Genomic DNA, 18,267 nt, shown 5'->3' on the forward strand with positions numbered 1-18,267 from the left:
GTCGTCTTATAGTGACTGAATATAAAATTGATTCTTTAGGTCTAAAGTTATGATGAAGACACTTGGTGTTTGTGTGTAATAAATGGAATTTGTACTTAAAATGAACAAAACTCAGCTTTTTTACAGCTGAGTTTGTTACTTTTTTGTATTTGCATAATTCGGTGTTTCAATTTTTGTTAGGAATTGAAGAACCCTGAACATTTAATAGGTTGTGGAACACTGGAAACCTTTCAGATATTGTAAATTTCTGGGGGACTCGTGGACTGCCATGCATAGATGGAAGAAAAGTTCTTTAAAAATTAGAGTTGGATGAACATTTATAATGTTCTGAAACATCAAGTGGGTGTTGGTATTTTTATTTTCTAGAATATCCTGAAGGATCTGGAAAAGAGAAAAGCTGATTTAAATGCCATCACGGAGAGTAGTACTGCCCTCCAGAACTTGATCGAGGGCAGTGAGCCTGTTTTGGAAGAGAGGCTTTGTGTCCTTAGGGCTGGGTGGAGCCGTGTCCGTACCTGGACGGAGGACTGGTGCAGCACGCTGATGGTATGTTTCAGGATGAAATCTTGTCCCCTTTAGTTGCTGAAAAACCAATACAGCTTTCATTGGAAGTTTAAATCCTGTTTTCTGTGTGTCACAGTAATGTTTTGCTTCAAGAGAATTAATTTCATTAAACTACATTTTGTTTTTTCATTTGAAAAGGTAGTACATTTCTAGGGTGAAAAATGTCTCTGTTAAGTAATACACCATTTGTGATATACATAGAAATACGTACTTGAATATCTTAGTAAGTGTACCTCTCTTGTTATATTTTAAAGATTTGGTATTATATTTCTTTTCATGCTTTCATAAACCATATATATATAATACTTATTATGTTCTAATAATGGCACACTAGTTAAGAGCACAGGTTTTAGCATCTCATGGCCTAAGTAAAAATTTTGACTAGTAGCTGGGTGACATTGGTCAAGTCACTTAAAGCTCTCTAAATCTCATTTTTCTCATATGTGAATGGGCATTATTATAATTTCAACCTCATACAGTTTTTGTGAGGATTATGTGACAAGAAACATGTATAAATAACTAGATAGCTATACTTAAAACAACCAATTTTTGATATTATAGTGTTGATTATGATAATTGTTAAATGTTTTATGTTGTTAGTCTCTAGTTATTCCACTGTTAATTATTACCTGGATAGAGTGACCTGTTAAATTTCACAGTGGTTTTCTGTCCCTCTTATACTAACAATGAGTATGGCAGCCTCCCTCTCTCTTCCCTTAGAGGGAGTTTCATTTATAAATTATCATTTTGTTTTGACATATCTGGGATAGGACTTTTTTCAAATTCATAGAATTACTGGGTAATAAATAGAGATAGAAAAAAATAAATTATTGTGTGTTTGAGCATTTACTGGAATCAATCATAATGTATAGGGCATTGAAGTTCATGGGATCATGTCTTGATTGGTGAGAACCGTACCCAGAATCGATTATTAAGAACAAAACTTGGGTAAATTACTTAAATCTTGCTACATTTTAATTCCTCTCTATATAAAATTGGAATAAGAGAACATACCTTACAGAGTTCTTAAATGTTAAATAACAAATGTAAAACTTTTGGCTCATAGAATATGTTCATGAAATATTTTATACATTCATTTTTATTGTAACCAACTTAAGTCCACATTCTCCCAGCCCTTACTCCTATATTCTTCAGTCTGTACTTTCCAAATTCTTCCTTCAAATAATGCCTTTATTTTCCTATTAGAACATTTAACATTAAATAAGTCTGGTGCTCATCAGTTCACTGTTCTTAGAATCCAGATCACTGCCAAAACATTTCTCATTGATTCTCATTTTCTTTTTTTAAACTATTCTTTCATATTAATGGATTTACAATTTGTTTTCTCGTCTTTGAAATACTTCTCAGTTTTTTTCTAGTTTCCTTTGTCCTATCAAATACAGTTCTTAGAAGTTGTTAATTTCATGTAAGGGCTGCCCCACTCTTTTTGATCAGGTTGTAAATTCTTGCTTTAGCCTCAGCTATTTTGCTTAGTTTTAATTAGTTTTACTGTTTTTTTCTTGTTTTCATGTTTATTCTCTCACTCACATTTTCTGTCCTGCTTCAGGAAATGTTAGTGAGGTCTGTGCCGGCTATAATATTAAGTGCTGGTGGCACCAAGGTGACAAGCCACAGGCCTATCCTACAATCAGTTACAGTCCATTGAGCAGGCAGAATCTTATTCAGTGCATATTTTAATAATTCTTTTATGTTACTGCTTTTTGAAAGTTTTTTAAAATTTATTTATTTATTTTGAGAGTGAGAATAAGAGAGAGAGAGAGAGAGAGAGAGAGAGAGAGAGAGAATGAGAATCTGAAACAGGCTGTGCACCACCAATGCAGAGCCCGATGGAGGGCTCAAACTCATGAACCGCAAGGTCATGACCTGAGCCAAAGTCGGATGCTTAACTGACTGAGCCACTCAGGTGCCCTTATATTATTACTTTTTAAGTGAGTTTTTAAAAAAATAGGTCAAGGGGTGGCAGATGAGATTACTTAGAAGAATGAAGAATAAGGGATACAAACAAAATGAAATTGAAAAAGAAAGTTTCACCTTTTATCTTTCTTCAACCTTTAATAATATTGTATTGAAGTCTAAATCAAATAAATTTAAACACCATTTAACCATAGCTATGAAGTTTTAGGAATGAGACTTATTCACTGGGAAAGAGCTTTGCAGAAAGATGGAAACCTCTTTTGAAATTCAGCATACATTTAGCTTTTTGAAGGTCTTTTAAATGTCTTCTAAGATTATAAATGTCTGAAGTATTGCATGTGATTGTACCAGCGTTTCATTAATTTCTTTTCTAGAATCATCAGAACCAATTGGAAATATTTGATGGAAATGTTGCTCACATAAGTACCTGGCTTTATCAAGCTGAAGCTTTATTGGATGAGATTGAAAAAAAACCAGCAAGCAAACGGGAAGAAATTGTGAAGGTACCAAGCACAGAGGATCAGTACTTCTACTTCTGGGAATGGAAAATTTAGTTTGGTCTTTTCTCTCATGCTCAGAGTTACTTGTGCACTCATTCTTTCCATGCATTTGATTCATTCATTTTTATTTTGGTGGGAGAAACTAAGGTTTCGAATGAGTCATGTGAGCAGCTCTTCATTACATTGATTATCCTAAAATATTTTCTAGGGATCCAAGAAATTTATTTAAACTACCTCTAATTCTGAGTTAGCATCACAGTGATGTTTGGCTTTGATTTTTCCCATGTGCTAATTTTGTGTTTTCTTACAATCAGCGTTTAATATCTGAGCTGGATGATGCCAGCCTCCAAGTTGAAAATGTTCGTGACCAAGCTGTTGTTTTGATGAATACACGTGGAGGCGCAAGCAGGGAACTTGTAGAACCAAAATTAGCTGAACTGAATAGAAACTTTGAAAAGGTTTCTCAACATATCAAAAGTGCAAAAGTGAGTAATAATATTTTAATATAAAAGTATTTTTCCTGTGGTCATGTGTCTCAATGATAATGTGATTCTTGGGTATATACATCAAAAAATTTTATTATTTATTTACTTATTTATTTATTGAGAGAGAGGGAGAGCGGGGGTGAGGGGCAGAGGGAGTGAGAGAGAAAATCTTAAGCAAGCTCCACACTCAGCTCGGATCCTGACGTGGGGCTTGATCCCACAACCCTGGGATCATGACCTGAAACAATATCAGGAGTCAGAAGCTGAACTGACTGAACCACCCAGGCACCCCTACATCAAAAAATTTTAAATTAAAATGATTTTAATGACTTTTTCCTTGAATGGAGCATTGGTCCTTATTTATTTGTGATTTTGCATGTGAAGGAGAGAAAACAAGAAATTAATCTTGAAGAAAATAACCCATTTGAGAAAAGGTGTCAGAGTCTCATTCAGAAGTTAAAAGTGGCTATAAAATAATGAGACTCATTTCCAAGCTAGGGACGAATATTAAACCCATTACTGGATAGTCTACTTTATAAACTTGTGCACACTGCACATGTGTGAAGTTATTTTTTGTGCTTTACATGTTATTGCATCAGAAAGTTACAAGTAATTTAACAATTTAGACCTAATGCAGAAAGCTATTATCTGCTGTTATACATTTGAAAAGGGGCTTTATGAATTTAAATAAGAGGATGGAGCCCCTGGGTGGCTTGGTCGAGCATCCAACTCTTAATTTCTGCTCATGTTATGATCCCAGGGATGTGGGATCCGCACTGAGTATGGAACCTACCTGGGATTCTTTCTGTCTCTCGCTCCCTTTGCCCCTCTCCCCCACTCACGCTTTGTCTCTAAGATAAAATAAAAATAAAGTAAAATAAGAGGAGAAATAACAGATTTTCTTAAAAAGTTTTTATTGATTCTACCATATTATAATTTTTTCCCTCTGTGTGTGTCTTACAAATTCTCTTTCCTCTTTCCCTTGTCTAATGAGAGGAGGAAATGAAACATTTTATTGCAGTGTTCTCAAGGCCTGGGGTGTGGCAGGTGCTCAGTAAATGTTAACTTGAAAAGATGAAAGCCTTTTGATGGTTTGCTAGGGCAAAAACCAAAAGCCGCATAGCTCACTTCGGGGGTCATTCAAACCAGCTGTTAATCTTGACAGAGGATTATGAGTTTTTCAGGATCCCAGGTGGGCCCCTGGATTGGCATTTTTGAATATTTGGTTAATTCTACCTCTTGAGAGTTGTGTATGGAAATTATCTAGAGGAAGGACCCTGTTTTTTGCAAGAAGTAAATATTATCTCAGTTTGCTTTAATTTGAAATGTCTGACATAAAAGGCCAAACTATCTTTCATAGCTCATGAATATACTTAGATTATTCACATCTTAAGGAAAACAAATAACTTGCTTTAACTTTTGTCTTCCTTAGCTTTGACCTTAACTTCCCTACCTTCTGTCCTAAGCTCATTTGTTCCTTTCAATAGACATATGGGAGCATTTTCCTGCTATAAAAGAGTAAGGCATGAGACATAAGGATAGAGTGAGAGGAAGTACAAAGAAGCAAAATTATTATATCCCCATAAATAACTTCTGTCAACATTTTGGCATACATGTCTACTCTTACATGTATGTGATATTATCAATTGTTTATATTGTTTCATACGTTCTCCTTTGACATGGTTTTCAACAGCTGTGGTGTGTTCCATTGTATGATCTATTATACTTTTCTAAGTCAGTTTTCCGCTTTTAGTGTGCTTTTAGAAATATTGAATTGTCAAATCCTTTTACACATGTCTTTTTTAAATTTTTTTCTATTTTTTCATTGGAGCATTTTTATTTTATTTTATTTTATTTTTTAATATGAATTTTATTGTCAAATCGGTTTCCATACAACACCCAGTGCTCCTCCCAACAGGTGCCCTCCTCAATGCCCATCACCCACCTTCCCTTCACTCCCACTCCACATCGACCCTCAGTTTATTCTCAGTTTTTAAGTCTCTTATGGTTTGGCTCCCTCCCTCTCTAACTTTTTTTTTTTCCCTACTATGCTCATGTGCGATCTCAGAATCCCCCACACTGCACTCCAGGCAGCCATAGTTATTTGCACACTAGTTCACATCTCTGACTGGAGTTTGGAGAAAATTGGTAACTCCAAGAAGCCCAAATAGATAAGTCATTGCTATATGGATGAATGAAATTAAAGTCAATTCAAATAAGTGCTAGTTCCACTCTTGACACTCCATCCCTCTGATTAATGCCAGAATGTCTGGTGAAGAATGGATCTTGGGGCACCTCGATGGCTCAGTGGTTAAGCATCTACCTTTTGATTTCGGCTCAGGTCATGATCTCATGGTTGTGAGATCAAGCCCCAAGTTGGGATCCATACTGGGCATGGAGACTGCTGAAGATTCTCTCTCTCTGTCTCTCACTCCTCCCTCACTCCCTCCCTCAGCTCGTCCCCCCCACTTGTGCTCACCCTTAAAAAAATGTATCTTTTCAAAGAACACTTTTTCTTGTGCAGTTGCTAATTGGCCAGGAACCATTATCATACCAGTGTCTGGTCACCACCGAAGCACATGAAACTGATGTACTTTTCGCTGACCTGGAAAAATTAGAAATTGACATAGAAAATATGTTAAAAATTGTGGAAAAACACTTGGAATTCAGTGATGAAGATGAAAAGGTTGGTTCAAGGAGGTTTTCAAAACCATGGTGTTCTTATTGTTCTGTTCTGTGCATTATATTTTTACATTAGTGATGTTTAACCAAAGAATCTGCCAAATGATGCCAAAGGATAGACCCAAATGTGATTTTCTCCTGAGTGTTGTAAGATTTGCCAAGTGATTTATGTAGTGCGTAAGAAAATAGATACACTTTCTGACTAAAGGTAGTGTTATTTTAGACGTTCTCTAACTTCTGCTAAATTAACATTCTTTATGAGATAGTTAAAGTCAAATATGAAATGTTTTTTAAAAACATGAATTTTTGTTACTTATTCAGATGAACAGATCTTGACTGATCTGCTGCTTCATAGGTTAGTTCTCCTGCTTGGGAACTGATTAGTAAGTGATGCTGTTATATATTTTTCTTTTGAGTAACTTTTTTTTTCCTATTAAACGTTCAGATGGATGAGGAGAGAGCCCAGGTTGAGGAAGTTCTACAAAGAGGAGAACAAATGTTACGTGAACCTATGGAGGAGAATAAAAAGGAAAAGATCCGTTTGCAGTTACTACTTTTGCGTACAAAGTACAATAAAACTAAGGTATTGTCCTGGGAGAGTCTCTGTTCTACTTGAAGAACTTATTTAGCTCTTGCCATTCAGATATTTGATGTTGCATTCAGGGATACCTTAAAAAATAGGTGGAATAGTATTTATTACTAAATATGTTTATATTTTTGGATGGGACAGGACTCAAAGAAAATAGAAACATAAAATCTTATTATTGGGATCTCTTTTGGACTTTTAATAATGTGTTAAATCTAAAAGGCATCTATCCTTTTTAGAAGTGACTTGTTTCAATTCTGTATTTTATATGTGGAGGTCTTGATCGCCTCAACAAAAATTTTAGTTTACAAATAACTAAATTTGTGAATTGATAAATGATGATTTGTAGTCTAGAAAAAGATTCACTACCAGCTCTCTTTTCAATGACCATCTCCCCAGCTGCATTGCATGTGTGTTGGTGTTCTCTAAAAGTCTGTTCTTAGGTAATCCTTCTAAGAACCATTTTTAGTTAGCAATGTTGAATATAGTAGAAGATTCTAGTCTCTCAGTTTGCTGCCTGTTGGATGTCTCAATCTGTTTGTACCACAAGCTTATAACATGTACCAAGCTAAATTTGTCCTCTCTCTTCCCTTCTAACCTGTGTTTCTTAAGTTATTCCTTATCTTAGTTTATTTCCTTAAACTCTCCATTCTAATTTAAGAATGGGTGGTTTTTCCTCACACTACATCGAGTAGGCATTAAAAACATCACTTCTGAATGAACTAAGATGCTGCAGAACCTGAAGTTAGGCACAGGGCTACCAATTACTTGCTTTATGACCCTGGGGAGATGACCGAATTTCTTAGCCCACTATTCTTTCCATAATTCAGACTTCTAGGATTTTATCCTGTTAGCTACTACATTGTGTTTCAAGTGAGTCTGTTTTATGTCCAGTTTTTCTTAACTCTAGCCCATCCTCCATATTGTCCTCAGAATTACTTATCCCAAAGTTGTCGCTGGTCATGACATTCCTTTACCTAAGAAAGTGTTGAGGAAAACCTTACAAAATACAGAAAAAGCTTTAAGTGCAAGGTTCATTACTATCACGGTACACTGATGCTTCATCTGACCTCCAGCTACCTCTTCGATTCACTCGCAGTCACCAGGTAGCAGAGTTTGCTGTTTTTCTGTATATTTTCCCAAAGAAACCAGTGCCTTTCCATCTTTAGGGTCTTTTCTAATTTTATTATTATTCTCTGCTGTGGGTTTTATCTCCTTATTTTACCTGAAAAATGTATTATCTTTTAAGGCTTGGCTCCATTTTTATTCCTAACATTTTTCAGATGATATTGTAGTTCTTTGCTTCACTGTTATTTACAGGTATCTTACTTCCCTAGAACTTCATCTTCGGGTGCCAAATCATAAATCATTACTGGTCCAAAATAGAAATAACTTTTAGACTTTTAGCAAATGAATACATTTTTTAAGAGTACTAATATACACCACAAAAGGCTTATTTTATTTTGGGTTCACTAACATTAGTTACTGTAACTAAAATGTAAAATGTTTGAAATGCTTTTGTCCTGATTTTATTAGCCCATATACTTCTGCAAATCTGAAGTTTTTAAAACTTTCTTGTCTGTAAACATCAGAATCCCTTGGAGGAACTTGAAAAAAAATCAGACTCCCAAACCAGTTAAATCAAAATCTCTTAGGTTGGGCCTATGTGTGAACATTCTTAAAAAAAACAAAAAACCAAACAAACAATTTTGTAGGTAATTCTAATGTGCAGTCAGAATTTAGAGCCATCAGTGTATAGGTCTTATTTTCTTATTTGAAATGTGTGTTAAATGACCTTTTCCCATTTGTGTTGACTAGGGTATGTATTACTATTTTTAAAATATGTGTGAGCTCTTTATAAGATAAATATATTAATCTCGTCATATTTGCTGTAAAAGTATTATTTTATTGATTTTTATCTTATAATTATTTTATTTCTAACATGCAACCATTTAAAATTTTTGTTTAGCCCTACATGACTGTGTTTTCCCTTTGTGTTTTCTTTTTTTTTTGCCAGCCTGTTTGGGATCTAGAAAGTCCTTATTTTGCAGAGATGATGACTATTCAGTTCTGTTTAGTCCTGGTTTTCCCCTATGGTTTGATAGAAACAAAACTTAGAAACTTTTAATAAAATTTTCATATAAAATAAACTTTTTCATCTATCTGTCTGAAATTTTGGTTGTGTATGACATGATCAACATCAAGTAACACTAAGATTTTAGCATTACTTTGCAGTAGATTTGTATTTTTATGTCTAGCAGAATAAAAATAAAAGTATCCAGAAGTAAAGTCTGGGTCAGATCTTGAGGACTGTTTTTTCTTTTTTTCTCCTCCTAGGGCATTTTGATTGATCACTCTCTTGGAATAAAATCTATTTTGGGAATCTAGAAAGCACATGTTTAAATTTTGAACTGCCTTGCTGCTTCTTCTGCAAGACTATGGAGGCTCAGAAAATCCTAGACTATCTTTACAGACTGAATAGAAAAAGGCAGTCTTTAATGAAAGTGATTTTATTTTTAATTTGGAGCTTTCTATTTGCAATAACTTCTGACCCTCTTGTTCTTTTATATTTGCTTAAAAAATATAATTTGTCTTCTTGGACATATGGATAAATATCTGGAATGCTTTCAGACTAAAATTTGAATGCATGGCATTAGTATAACAAAACTAATATTAATTTCAAGTAGAAATAATCTTGTGGATAAAATCAGGACATCTATGTAGGCTTGCTTCTATCCTACTATCCGGGACTGTCCAGCAATAGGTGAAAGCAGTTTATCATGTTATAGGAGACAAGTGAATATAGACCTCTAGGTTCAATACCATGTTATTGACTCACTGGTTTTAGTCTTGAGTCTTGGTTTCATTTAGGAATGATAACTGTAAACATTTTCAGGATCACTCAGTGAATATGTGTTTATGATCATTTCCTCTGCCATCTTTGAATTTGCAAAGGAATATCGTTTTTTAGAAGTTCAATATAGGAAGATAGTGAAAGCATCAGGAAAGCCACCTTAATTCATGAGCAGATGTACTTTGCCATTTGCAAGTAGTAGATGGGCGTTTAATAAATTGTAGCCATTTGGAGTAAAGGACTTGAACTCCTGAAAGACTGGTAGCCCATCCCAGAGAGCACTGTTTTTGTTGAGAAAGCTCTGATTAAAGGATGTATTAATAAGTGGTCCACCCAAATAAGTTCACCCAGCTTAGGATCGGTCTGAATTTATGTTAGGACCTGTTGTCTTATCTAGGAGAGTTATGTTCTGTAGTATTGTTCTCAAAGGTTAAGATGTTACCCTGAGTTACCTGGGTTATTATTTTATCAAAACCACCACTGCATTTCTTACATTATGAACACATGTTAAACTTACTCATATTTTCAACGGTGAGGTCCAGAAGTGTTTAATCTGAGTTCAGGTGGCCCAAGTCTTAAAGAAAAACCTTTCAAGCTTTAACCTATTTATGCTGTTTAATAGCAGGTTTGGAAGAAAATCAGTATAGAGATTGCTAAGGGTTTCTACAGCAATACAGGGCAAAAATATAAAAAATTAAAACTCAAAATTTTTAATTTGGGTTCATGATATTGAATTGCTGCAGAAATTAGTCTTGTGGTTTTTTTTCTGTTTGCTGCTGTTTATTGTGGGTATATTTTAAGAGATGTGCCTTATTATTATTGTTTTTATAGGCAGTCCCTAATCAACAGAGGAAAACAGGTCAGCTTGCTCCTAGAATTCGATCGCCCCCTCCTCCCACAGATTATCTGGTTGAAATTAACAAAGTTTTACTTTCCATGGATGATACTGAATTATTACTTAATGCTCCGGAGCTAAACACTGTGGTCTATGAAGACTTCTCTTTTCAGGAAGACTCTTTGAAGGTAAAGCTCCAGGTACCTCATTTAGCCACAATGAACTTAGAAAGCAAGCAAGGAATCTGTCCTTGTGCCTTTGTAGATGGTCTATAATTTTTAAAATTTGTGCCAAGGAATTAATAATGTGTATGAATAATCAGTCTTTCCCATTTCACCAATGAAATATTATCAAAATTTTAATTTTTCAAAAGTATGTATGCATAGTTATTCTTTGCAACATCAGAAACATTTTTTTAAAGTTTTTATTTATTTATTTTGATAGAGAGAGAGAGAGAGAGAGAGCATGAGTGAGTGAGGGGCAGAGAGAGAGGCAGACAGAGAGAGTCCAAGCAGGCTCTGTGCCATCAGCACGGAGCCTGGTGTGGGCTCACAAACTGTGAGATCATGCTCCGAGCCGAAATCGAGTCGAATGCTTAACCGACTGAGTCACCCAGGCGCCCCAGAAACTTTTTTTTAATCAAACACATGCACAAATCATATTCTCTTTCTTATAAACTTGATTGTCAGTTGATGCAAAATATCAGCATTTATGTTGTCATCTATAACGATTTAAGATTGGCCAGTTGTTGGGGTGTGAGGTATGTTGATTATAAGTTAATTAGGGATCTGGAAGTTTTTAATTGTTCACAAGACTAGTAAATGCCACCAGGGCTTTTTCATATAATTTGACAGCACTTATGTATAATTTTGCAATAAAATTGCCATTAGATTTGATATGTTTGATAGCTCATTTTAGTCACTTAAAGATATTTAAAAATATAAATAATTCCAGCTTCAAAAACTTTGTTACCTTTATAGAATACCATTGAAGCTTTTTATTTGTCCTGTACAAATGCTGCTTTGAACAACTGTGGGGATTTCTTTTCTGCCATTAGGATATTATGTAGCATTTCTCACACTTTGTTCAATACAGGGTATTATTTTTTAAAAAATTGTCAGCTTTGATGAGCAACAATTATCATGTCTCATCATACTTTAAATAAGTGTTACGCAAGATAAATTTTTGGTCTTTTGTGATTCTGTTCTTCTGTTTGCTGGATTTTATTAATGTGTGACAATGCATTTGTAGAATATCAAAGATCAACTGGACAAACTCGGAGAACAGATTGCCATCATTCATGAAAAACAACCAGATGTTATTCTTGAAGCCTCTGGACCTGAAGCCATTCAGATCCGGGATACACTTACTCAGTTGAATGCAAAATGGGACAGAATTAATAGAATGTACAATGATCGTAAAGGGTATGTATAAATTAAGTTGATACTTTCTATAAAATTTTTTTTTAATGTTTATTTATCTTAGAGAGAGACAGAGTGCAAGCAGGGGAGGGGCAGAGAGAGAGGGAGACAGAATCCAAAGCAGGCTCCAGGCTCTGAGCTGGCAGCACAGAGCCTGACGCGGGGCTCGAACCCACGAACCGTGAGATCATGACCTCAGCCAAAGTTGGCTGCTCAACCGACTGAGCCACCCAGCGCCCCTAAGTTGATACTTCTCTTAAAAAGACCTATAAGTTCATGGGCCGTGACAAAGGTCATATGTATACTAAGATTAATGAGAAGATGTTTCACATCCATGTCATAGGCCTTGTTTAGTAAATTGTGATGAGTGTGGTTGCTTAAAGAAAGAGGAATCAGATCACATGTAGATGATCATTTGCAATATAATATCTTAATAATTAAAGGAAACACCTTTAATTTTTAGTATCGAAATAGCATTCATTTTCTTTAAAAAACATATATAATATAAATGAGCCTCCTTTTTTCTAGATTTTGACCAGAACTATTAATAAGTAGAAATAAAAACTGATGCTATTTTTAAAATATTTATTTATTTTTGAGAGAGAGAGAGACAAAGCATGAACGGGGCTGGGGGTGGGGGGAGGGGCAGAGAGAGAGAGAGGGAGACACAGAATCTGAAGCAGGCTCCAGGCTCTGAGCCATCAGCACAGAGCCTGATGCGGGGCTCGAACTCATAAGCTGTGAGATCATGACCTGAGGTGAAGTCGGACGCTTAACCGATTTAGCCACCCAGGTCTCTTTTTTTTTTTTTTTTTTTTTTTTTAAGATTTTTTAAAGTTTATTTATTTACTTTTGAGAGACAGGGAAAGAATGAGAACAAATGGGGGAGGGACAAAGAGAGAGGGAGACACAGAATGCGAAGCAGGCTCCAGGCTCTGAGCTGTTGGCAGAGTCCAGTGCGGGGCTCGAACCCATGAACCGTGAGGTCGTGACCTGAACCAAAGCTAGACGCTCAACTGACTGAGCTACCTGGGTGTCCCAAAACTGACACCATTAGTAGCTGCGTATGTGGTAGATAGGCAAATAAAGTGTGAAACAGAACAATGTAAAGTACTGCATAAGAAGAAAGTTAACCAGAAAAATGTACTGGAAAACTGAAAAGACATTCACACAAAAACTAAGCATTATGTTCTTCATCTTTGTTTTAGCTGGTGTATTTTAAGCAAATATACAGTCCCTGAAAAGATCACTTCTGACGGGCTTTGGGTGTAGTCCTTTGTATGGATTTTTAAAATAATCTCTGTACATTTAGAGAATATTCTTTTATATGCATCTTTATGCATACTTCTACCTAATTCGACTTATTAGATGAAGATTAATTTGTTAAAACACAATAACTTTTTAAGGCTCTAGATCGCATCAGGAAATTGGTTGTCCCATGCCATATGCCTGTCAACAGTATGTATAAAAGGGTTCTGACTGAACCTTGTCAATATTGACAGGCTGTCGTTTTTGTTTTTGTTTTTTAGACTTTTTAAGTTTTTTTTGAGAGAGAGAGAGAGCGAGAGAGCGAGAGAGAGAGCATGAGCATGAGCATGAGTATGTGTGGGGGGTGTAGAGGCAGAGAGAGAGAGAGAGGGAGACAGGAGACAGAGAATCCCAAGCAGGCTCCTTGCTGCTAATGTAGCCTGATGTGGGCGCAAACTAACAAACTGAGATTATGACCTGAACTGAAATAAAAAATCGGACGCTTAACTGACTGAACCACCTTGTTCTTTAGACTTTTGATAATTGTGTAGTGATAGATTGCATCTTGATTTTATTTTCCTATCTTCATTTCTTTGGTTATCAATGAGATTTCAATATTCTTAGATATATTTACTGGCCCCAGTATTATTTCTTCTGTCAATTGTTAGGTCATGTTCTTTGCTTGTTTTTCTATCATGATGTTACTGTTTATTTATTAACTTGCAAAAGCTTTTATCCACGTTAAGGATATTAATCATTGATATTTTTTCATTGCTTCACTATTCACAGCTTTACCTGGGCCCTTTAATTTTCTTAATGGTGTTTTTTGACACATGGAAATTCTAATTTTATATAATCATATCTTATAAGTCTTTTCCTTTGTGATTTCATTATATTTATATGCATATAAATTACCTTTGAATTGTAAGATTAGTTAAATATTAATGTATATTTTAAAAACAATTTTATTTGATAAAGTTTACATTGAATAACCCATCTGAATTTTATTGTGGTATGTATTTTGGGTTAAGCCTCCAGATTCGTGGTTCTGTCCCCTGTCTCTTCAGTAGCAAGTGTAGAGCCCATGCATCTCTAGCTTTTAAACACTCCTCACCTTGTTTTTCTTGTGCAGTTTTGTTTAAAAAACACTAATCTACTTTATTTTGCTTTATTTTTTTAAACAAACTTTTTTTTCAACACTTTTTATAGAATATTTTAGCTCTTCCTTACTATTGGTGGTACTTCCTTTATCATAAATTTTAAATGCATTCCCACAGCTCATTTTTGTTTAATTTTTCTTTTTATTAAAAGTTTATTTATTTATTTTTGAGAGAGAGAGAGAAGGAGAGTGAGAGAGCAGGGGAGGGACAGAGAGAGCGGGGAAGAGAGAATCCCAAGTAGACTCTGCTCTGCTGGGGTGGAGCTTGATGTGGTCCTCAAACCCACAAACAGTAAGATCATGACCTGAGTCATAATCAAGAGTTGGACGCCTAACTGACTGAGCCACCCAGATGCCCCTTATATAATTTTTCTAATTTTGCTTTGTTGCACTGTCAGTTTTTAGGCTGATACCATAATACTTTCATTTTTAAAGCATTATAGGGGCGCCTGGGTGGCTCAGTCAGTTAAGCGTTCGATTTTGGCTCAGGTCATGATCTCATGGTTCGTGAGTTTGAGCCCTGCGTTGGGCTCTGTGCTGACAGTTCAGAGCCTGGAGCCTGCTTTGGATTCTGTGTCTCCCTCTCTCTTTGCCCCTCCCTGCCCCTCACTCTCTCTCTCTCTCTCTCTGTCAAAAATAAACAAACATTAAAAAAAATTAAAAAATAAAGCATTATAAAATATTTTCATCTAGTACATCCAGAAAAATAATTTCCAGTATATCCAGAAAATTTTTTCATCCAGTATGTCCAGAAAATTTTTTTCATTGAGTATATCCAGAAAATGTATTTTCTCTAATTAAAAAAAATTTTTTTTAATGTTTTTATTTATTTTTGACACAGTGAGAGACAGAGCATGAGCAGGGGAGGGGTAGAGAGAGGGGGAGACACAGAATCCGAAGCAGGCTCCAACCTCTGAGCTGTCAGCACAGAGCCTGACGCGGGGCTCGAACTCACAGACCGTGAGATCATGACCTGAGCTGAAGTTGGACGCTCAACCAACTGAACCACCCCAGCGCCCCATCTCTAATTTTTCTTAACTTTAAATTCATCTTTCTTTTTTCTATATTTTTTGTCTGGTAAAATTTTAGTAATTTCAATCAATTTCTGAAAAAAAAAAAAGATCAATTTGAAATGTAGTTTTTTTCTCTCAGGATTTGGGCTCTTCTCTATCTCCTCAGTAAAGTTTTGAAGGTTTGTTGATACCTTTCCCCCCAGGACTATTATTAAGCAGTTTAGTGTTTTACTTTCTTTCTTGTTTTTCTTTTAATTATTGAAGTCTGGTTGACCTATAATAATGTATCAGTTTCAGGTGTATAACATAGTGATTTGACAATTCTGTACCTTATTTAATGCTCACCACAATAGGTATAGTCACCGTCTGGCACCATGGAACATTGTTACAGTATTATTGACTATGTTCCCTATGCTGTACTTTTCATATTCATGGCTTACTTATTTTATAACTGGAAGTTTATTCTTTTTAATTCCCTTCACCTATTTTGCCCATCACTTCTCCTACCCCCTCCACTCCCCAATAGCCACTAGTTTGTTCTCTGTATTTATGAATCTGTTTCTGTTGTTTTGTTTTTCAGATTCCACATACATGTCAAATCATGTGGTGTTTTCTTTCTCTGCCTGACCTGTTTCACTTAACATAATACCCTCTGGGTCCCTTTGTGTTGTTGCAGGTGGCAAGATCTCATTTTCTTTTTAAGGCTGAGTAATATTCTATTGTACATACACCACATCTTCTTTAGTCATCTCTTGATGGTCATCTATGTTGCTACCATATCTTGGCTATTATAAATCATGCTGCAACAAACATAGGCATGCATATGTCTTTTCAAATTAGCGTTTTCATTTCTTTCGGGTAAATATCCAGTAGTGGAATTCCTGGATCCTATAGTATTTATGTTTTTAAGTTTTGAGGAACCTCCATCCTCCATAGCTGCACCAATTTACATTCTCACCAATAGTGTATGAGGGTTTCCTCCTGTCCGCATTCTTTCCAACACTTGTTATATCTTGTCTTTTTGGTATTAGGCATTCTGACAGGTATGAGATGATATCTCATGTGGTTTTGATTTGCATTTTCCTGCTAGTGATAGAGAACAATATTTCATGTATCTGTTGGCCCTCTGTATGTCTTCTTTGGAACAATGTCTATGCATGTCCTCTCCATTTAAAAAAACGTTTTTTAAAATGTTTATTTATTTTTTGAGAGAGACAGACAGAGACAGAACGTGAGTGGGGGAAGGGCAGAGAGACAGATACAGAATCCAAAGCAGGCTCCAAACTCTGAGCTGTCAGCACAGAGCCCAATGTGGGGCTCGAACCCCCATGGACCGTGAGGATCATGACCTGAGCTGAAGTTGGACACTTAACTGACTCAGCCATCCAAGTACCCCAGGTCTTCTCCATTTTAATTGGATTATTTGTTGTTTTGGGTTGAGTTGTATAAGTTCTTTACATATTTTAGATAATAACCCCTTATCGGATGTATCATTTACAAATATTTTTGCCCATTCACTGGGTTGTTTTTTTTGTTTTGTTGATGGTTTTCTTTGCTATGCAAAAACCTTTTATTTTGGTATAGTCCCAGTAGGATATTTTAGCTTTTTTATTTTTTGTCTTGCCTGAGGAGACATATCAATAAATATGTTGCTAAGGCCAGTGTCTAGGAGGTTACTGCCTATGTTACTTCTGGGAGTTTTATGGATTCAGGTCTCACATTTAGGTCTTTGCTATATGTTTGTTTGTACTAGTGACTTTTTCCCCCCCCATAATTTTCTTACTTTTCTGGTTGTGGCCATTTTTTTCCAACTGGAGAATGATGAGGAACTCCTTTAACTTTGTTTGAGAAACTCTATCTCTCCTTCAATTCTGAATAATAACTGTGCTGGGTAGAGTATTCTTGATTGTAGATTTTCTCCCTTTAGCATTTAGAATATATCATGCCACTGGCTTCTGGCTAGCAAAGTTTCTGTGGAAAAATCAGTTGATAGCTATATGGATTTCCCTTGTATGTAACTGTTTGCTTTTTCTTACAGCTTTTAAGAGTCTCTCTTTATCATTTGTTTTTGTGGGTATATCTTGTTTGGGACTCTCTGTGATTTCCTGGACCTGGATGTCTGTTTCCTTTCCATTGTTAGGGATGCTTTCAGCTATTATTTCTTCACATAATTTTCTGTCCCCTTCTTGCTGTCTTCTAATTTTGGGATCCCATTCATCAAGTGAATGTATTACACTTGATGATATTTCAGAGTTCCCCTAAACTAGTTTCATTATTATTGTTATTATTATTATTATTATTATTATTTTTATCACTTCTCAGCCTTTTGGCTAAGATCAAATGTATTATTATTATTTTTTTCTTTTTGCTGTTCAACTTGGTTGCTTCCCATTATCCAGGCTTATGCTTTTCTTGTTTGTTATTTTCGAATTTGTGTGCGGTAGCTTTCTTCTGCACTCTGTGTGCATATGTGTGTGAGTATGAACTTGATTGTCTTGACCTTTGTAGTATATTGACACATCAATTGTATATAATGATCATTTTTTCTTCTTTTTAAAAAAAAGTTTCCTGTTTGCATATATGCATTTGGCTAATATGGTAGAACTTCAAGCACATTGTTGATTAGTAATGCTGATGGCAGGAGTTCTGCCATTTTCTTGATTATAAAAATGTTACCTTTTAGAAAATAGTTTATTCATTGGGAAGTTTCAAAAGTTTAGGCACCAAACTATATTTTTTATTCTAGAAGAGTGTAATCTATCACAACTTTTATTATTTTGTTTTCTTTGTTAACTTGATTATATTTGCTAAAAGGTTACCTCTGTTATTCATCCCAGCACTTGGATGCATTATTTTCTTATTCTTAGTATTTTTAAATGCTTATTTAATTTTGAGGGAAAGAGTGTGTGTGCGCACGGGGGAGTGGCAGAGAGAGGGGGTACATAAGATCTGAAGTGGGCTCTGTGTTGACAACAGCAAACCTGA

The 18,267-nt window shown here is 35.4% G+C and overlaps 1 protein-coding gene across 5 annotated transcripts in view; it reads left to right on the top strand.

Moving 5' to 3' along the window:
* UTRN (utrophin) overlaps positions 1–18,267 on the top strand; it is a 582,930-nt gene that overhangs the window by 275,388 nt on the left and 289,275 nt on the right. For all 5 annotated transcript variants that reach the window (XM_042940000.1, XM_042940001.1, XM_042939999.1 and 2 more), the window contains 7 exons: positions 367–546; positions 2,874–3,002; positions 3,314–3,484; positions 6,009–6,170; positions 6,612–6,749; positions 10,438–10,629; positions 11,693–11,865. In XM_042940000.1, coding sequence (XP_042795934.1) covers positions 367–546; positions 2,874–3,002; positions 3,314–3,484; positions 6,009–6,170; positions 6,612–6,749; positions 10,438–10,629; positions 11,693–11,865 — 1,145 coding nt within the window. The remainder of the gene's footprint in view (positions 1–366; positions 547–2,873; positions 3,003–3,313; positions 3,485–6,008; positions 6,171–6,611; positions 6,750–10,437; positions 10,630–11,692; positions 11,866–18,267) is intronic.

The sequence above is a fragment of the Panthera leo genome, chromosome B2, assembly GCF_018350215.1.
Source record: "Panthera leo isolate Ple1 chromosome B2, P.leo_Ple1_pat1.1, whole genome shotgun sequence".
Classification (NCBI taxonomy): Eukaryota; Metazoa; Chordata; class Mammalia; order Carnivora; family Felidae; genus Panthera; species Panthera leo.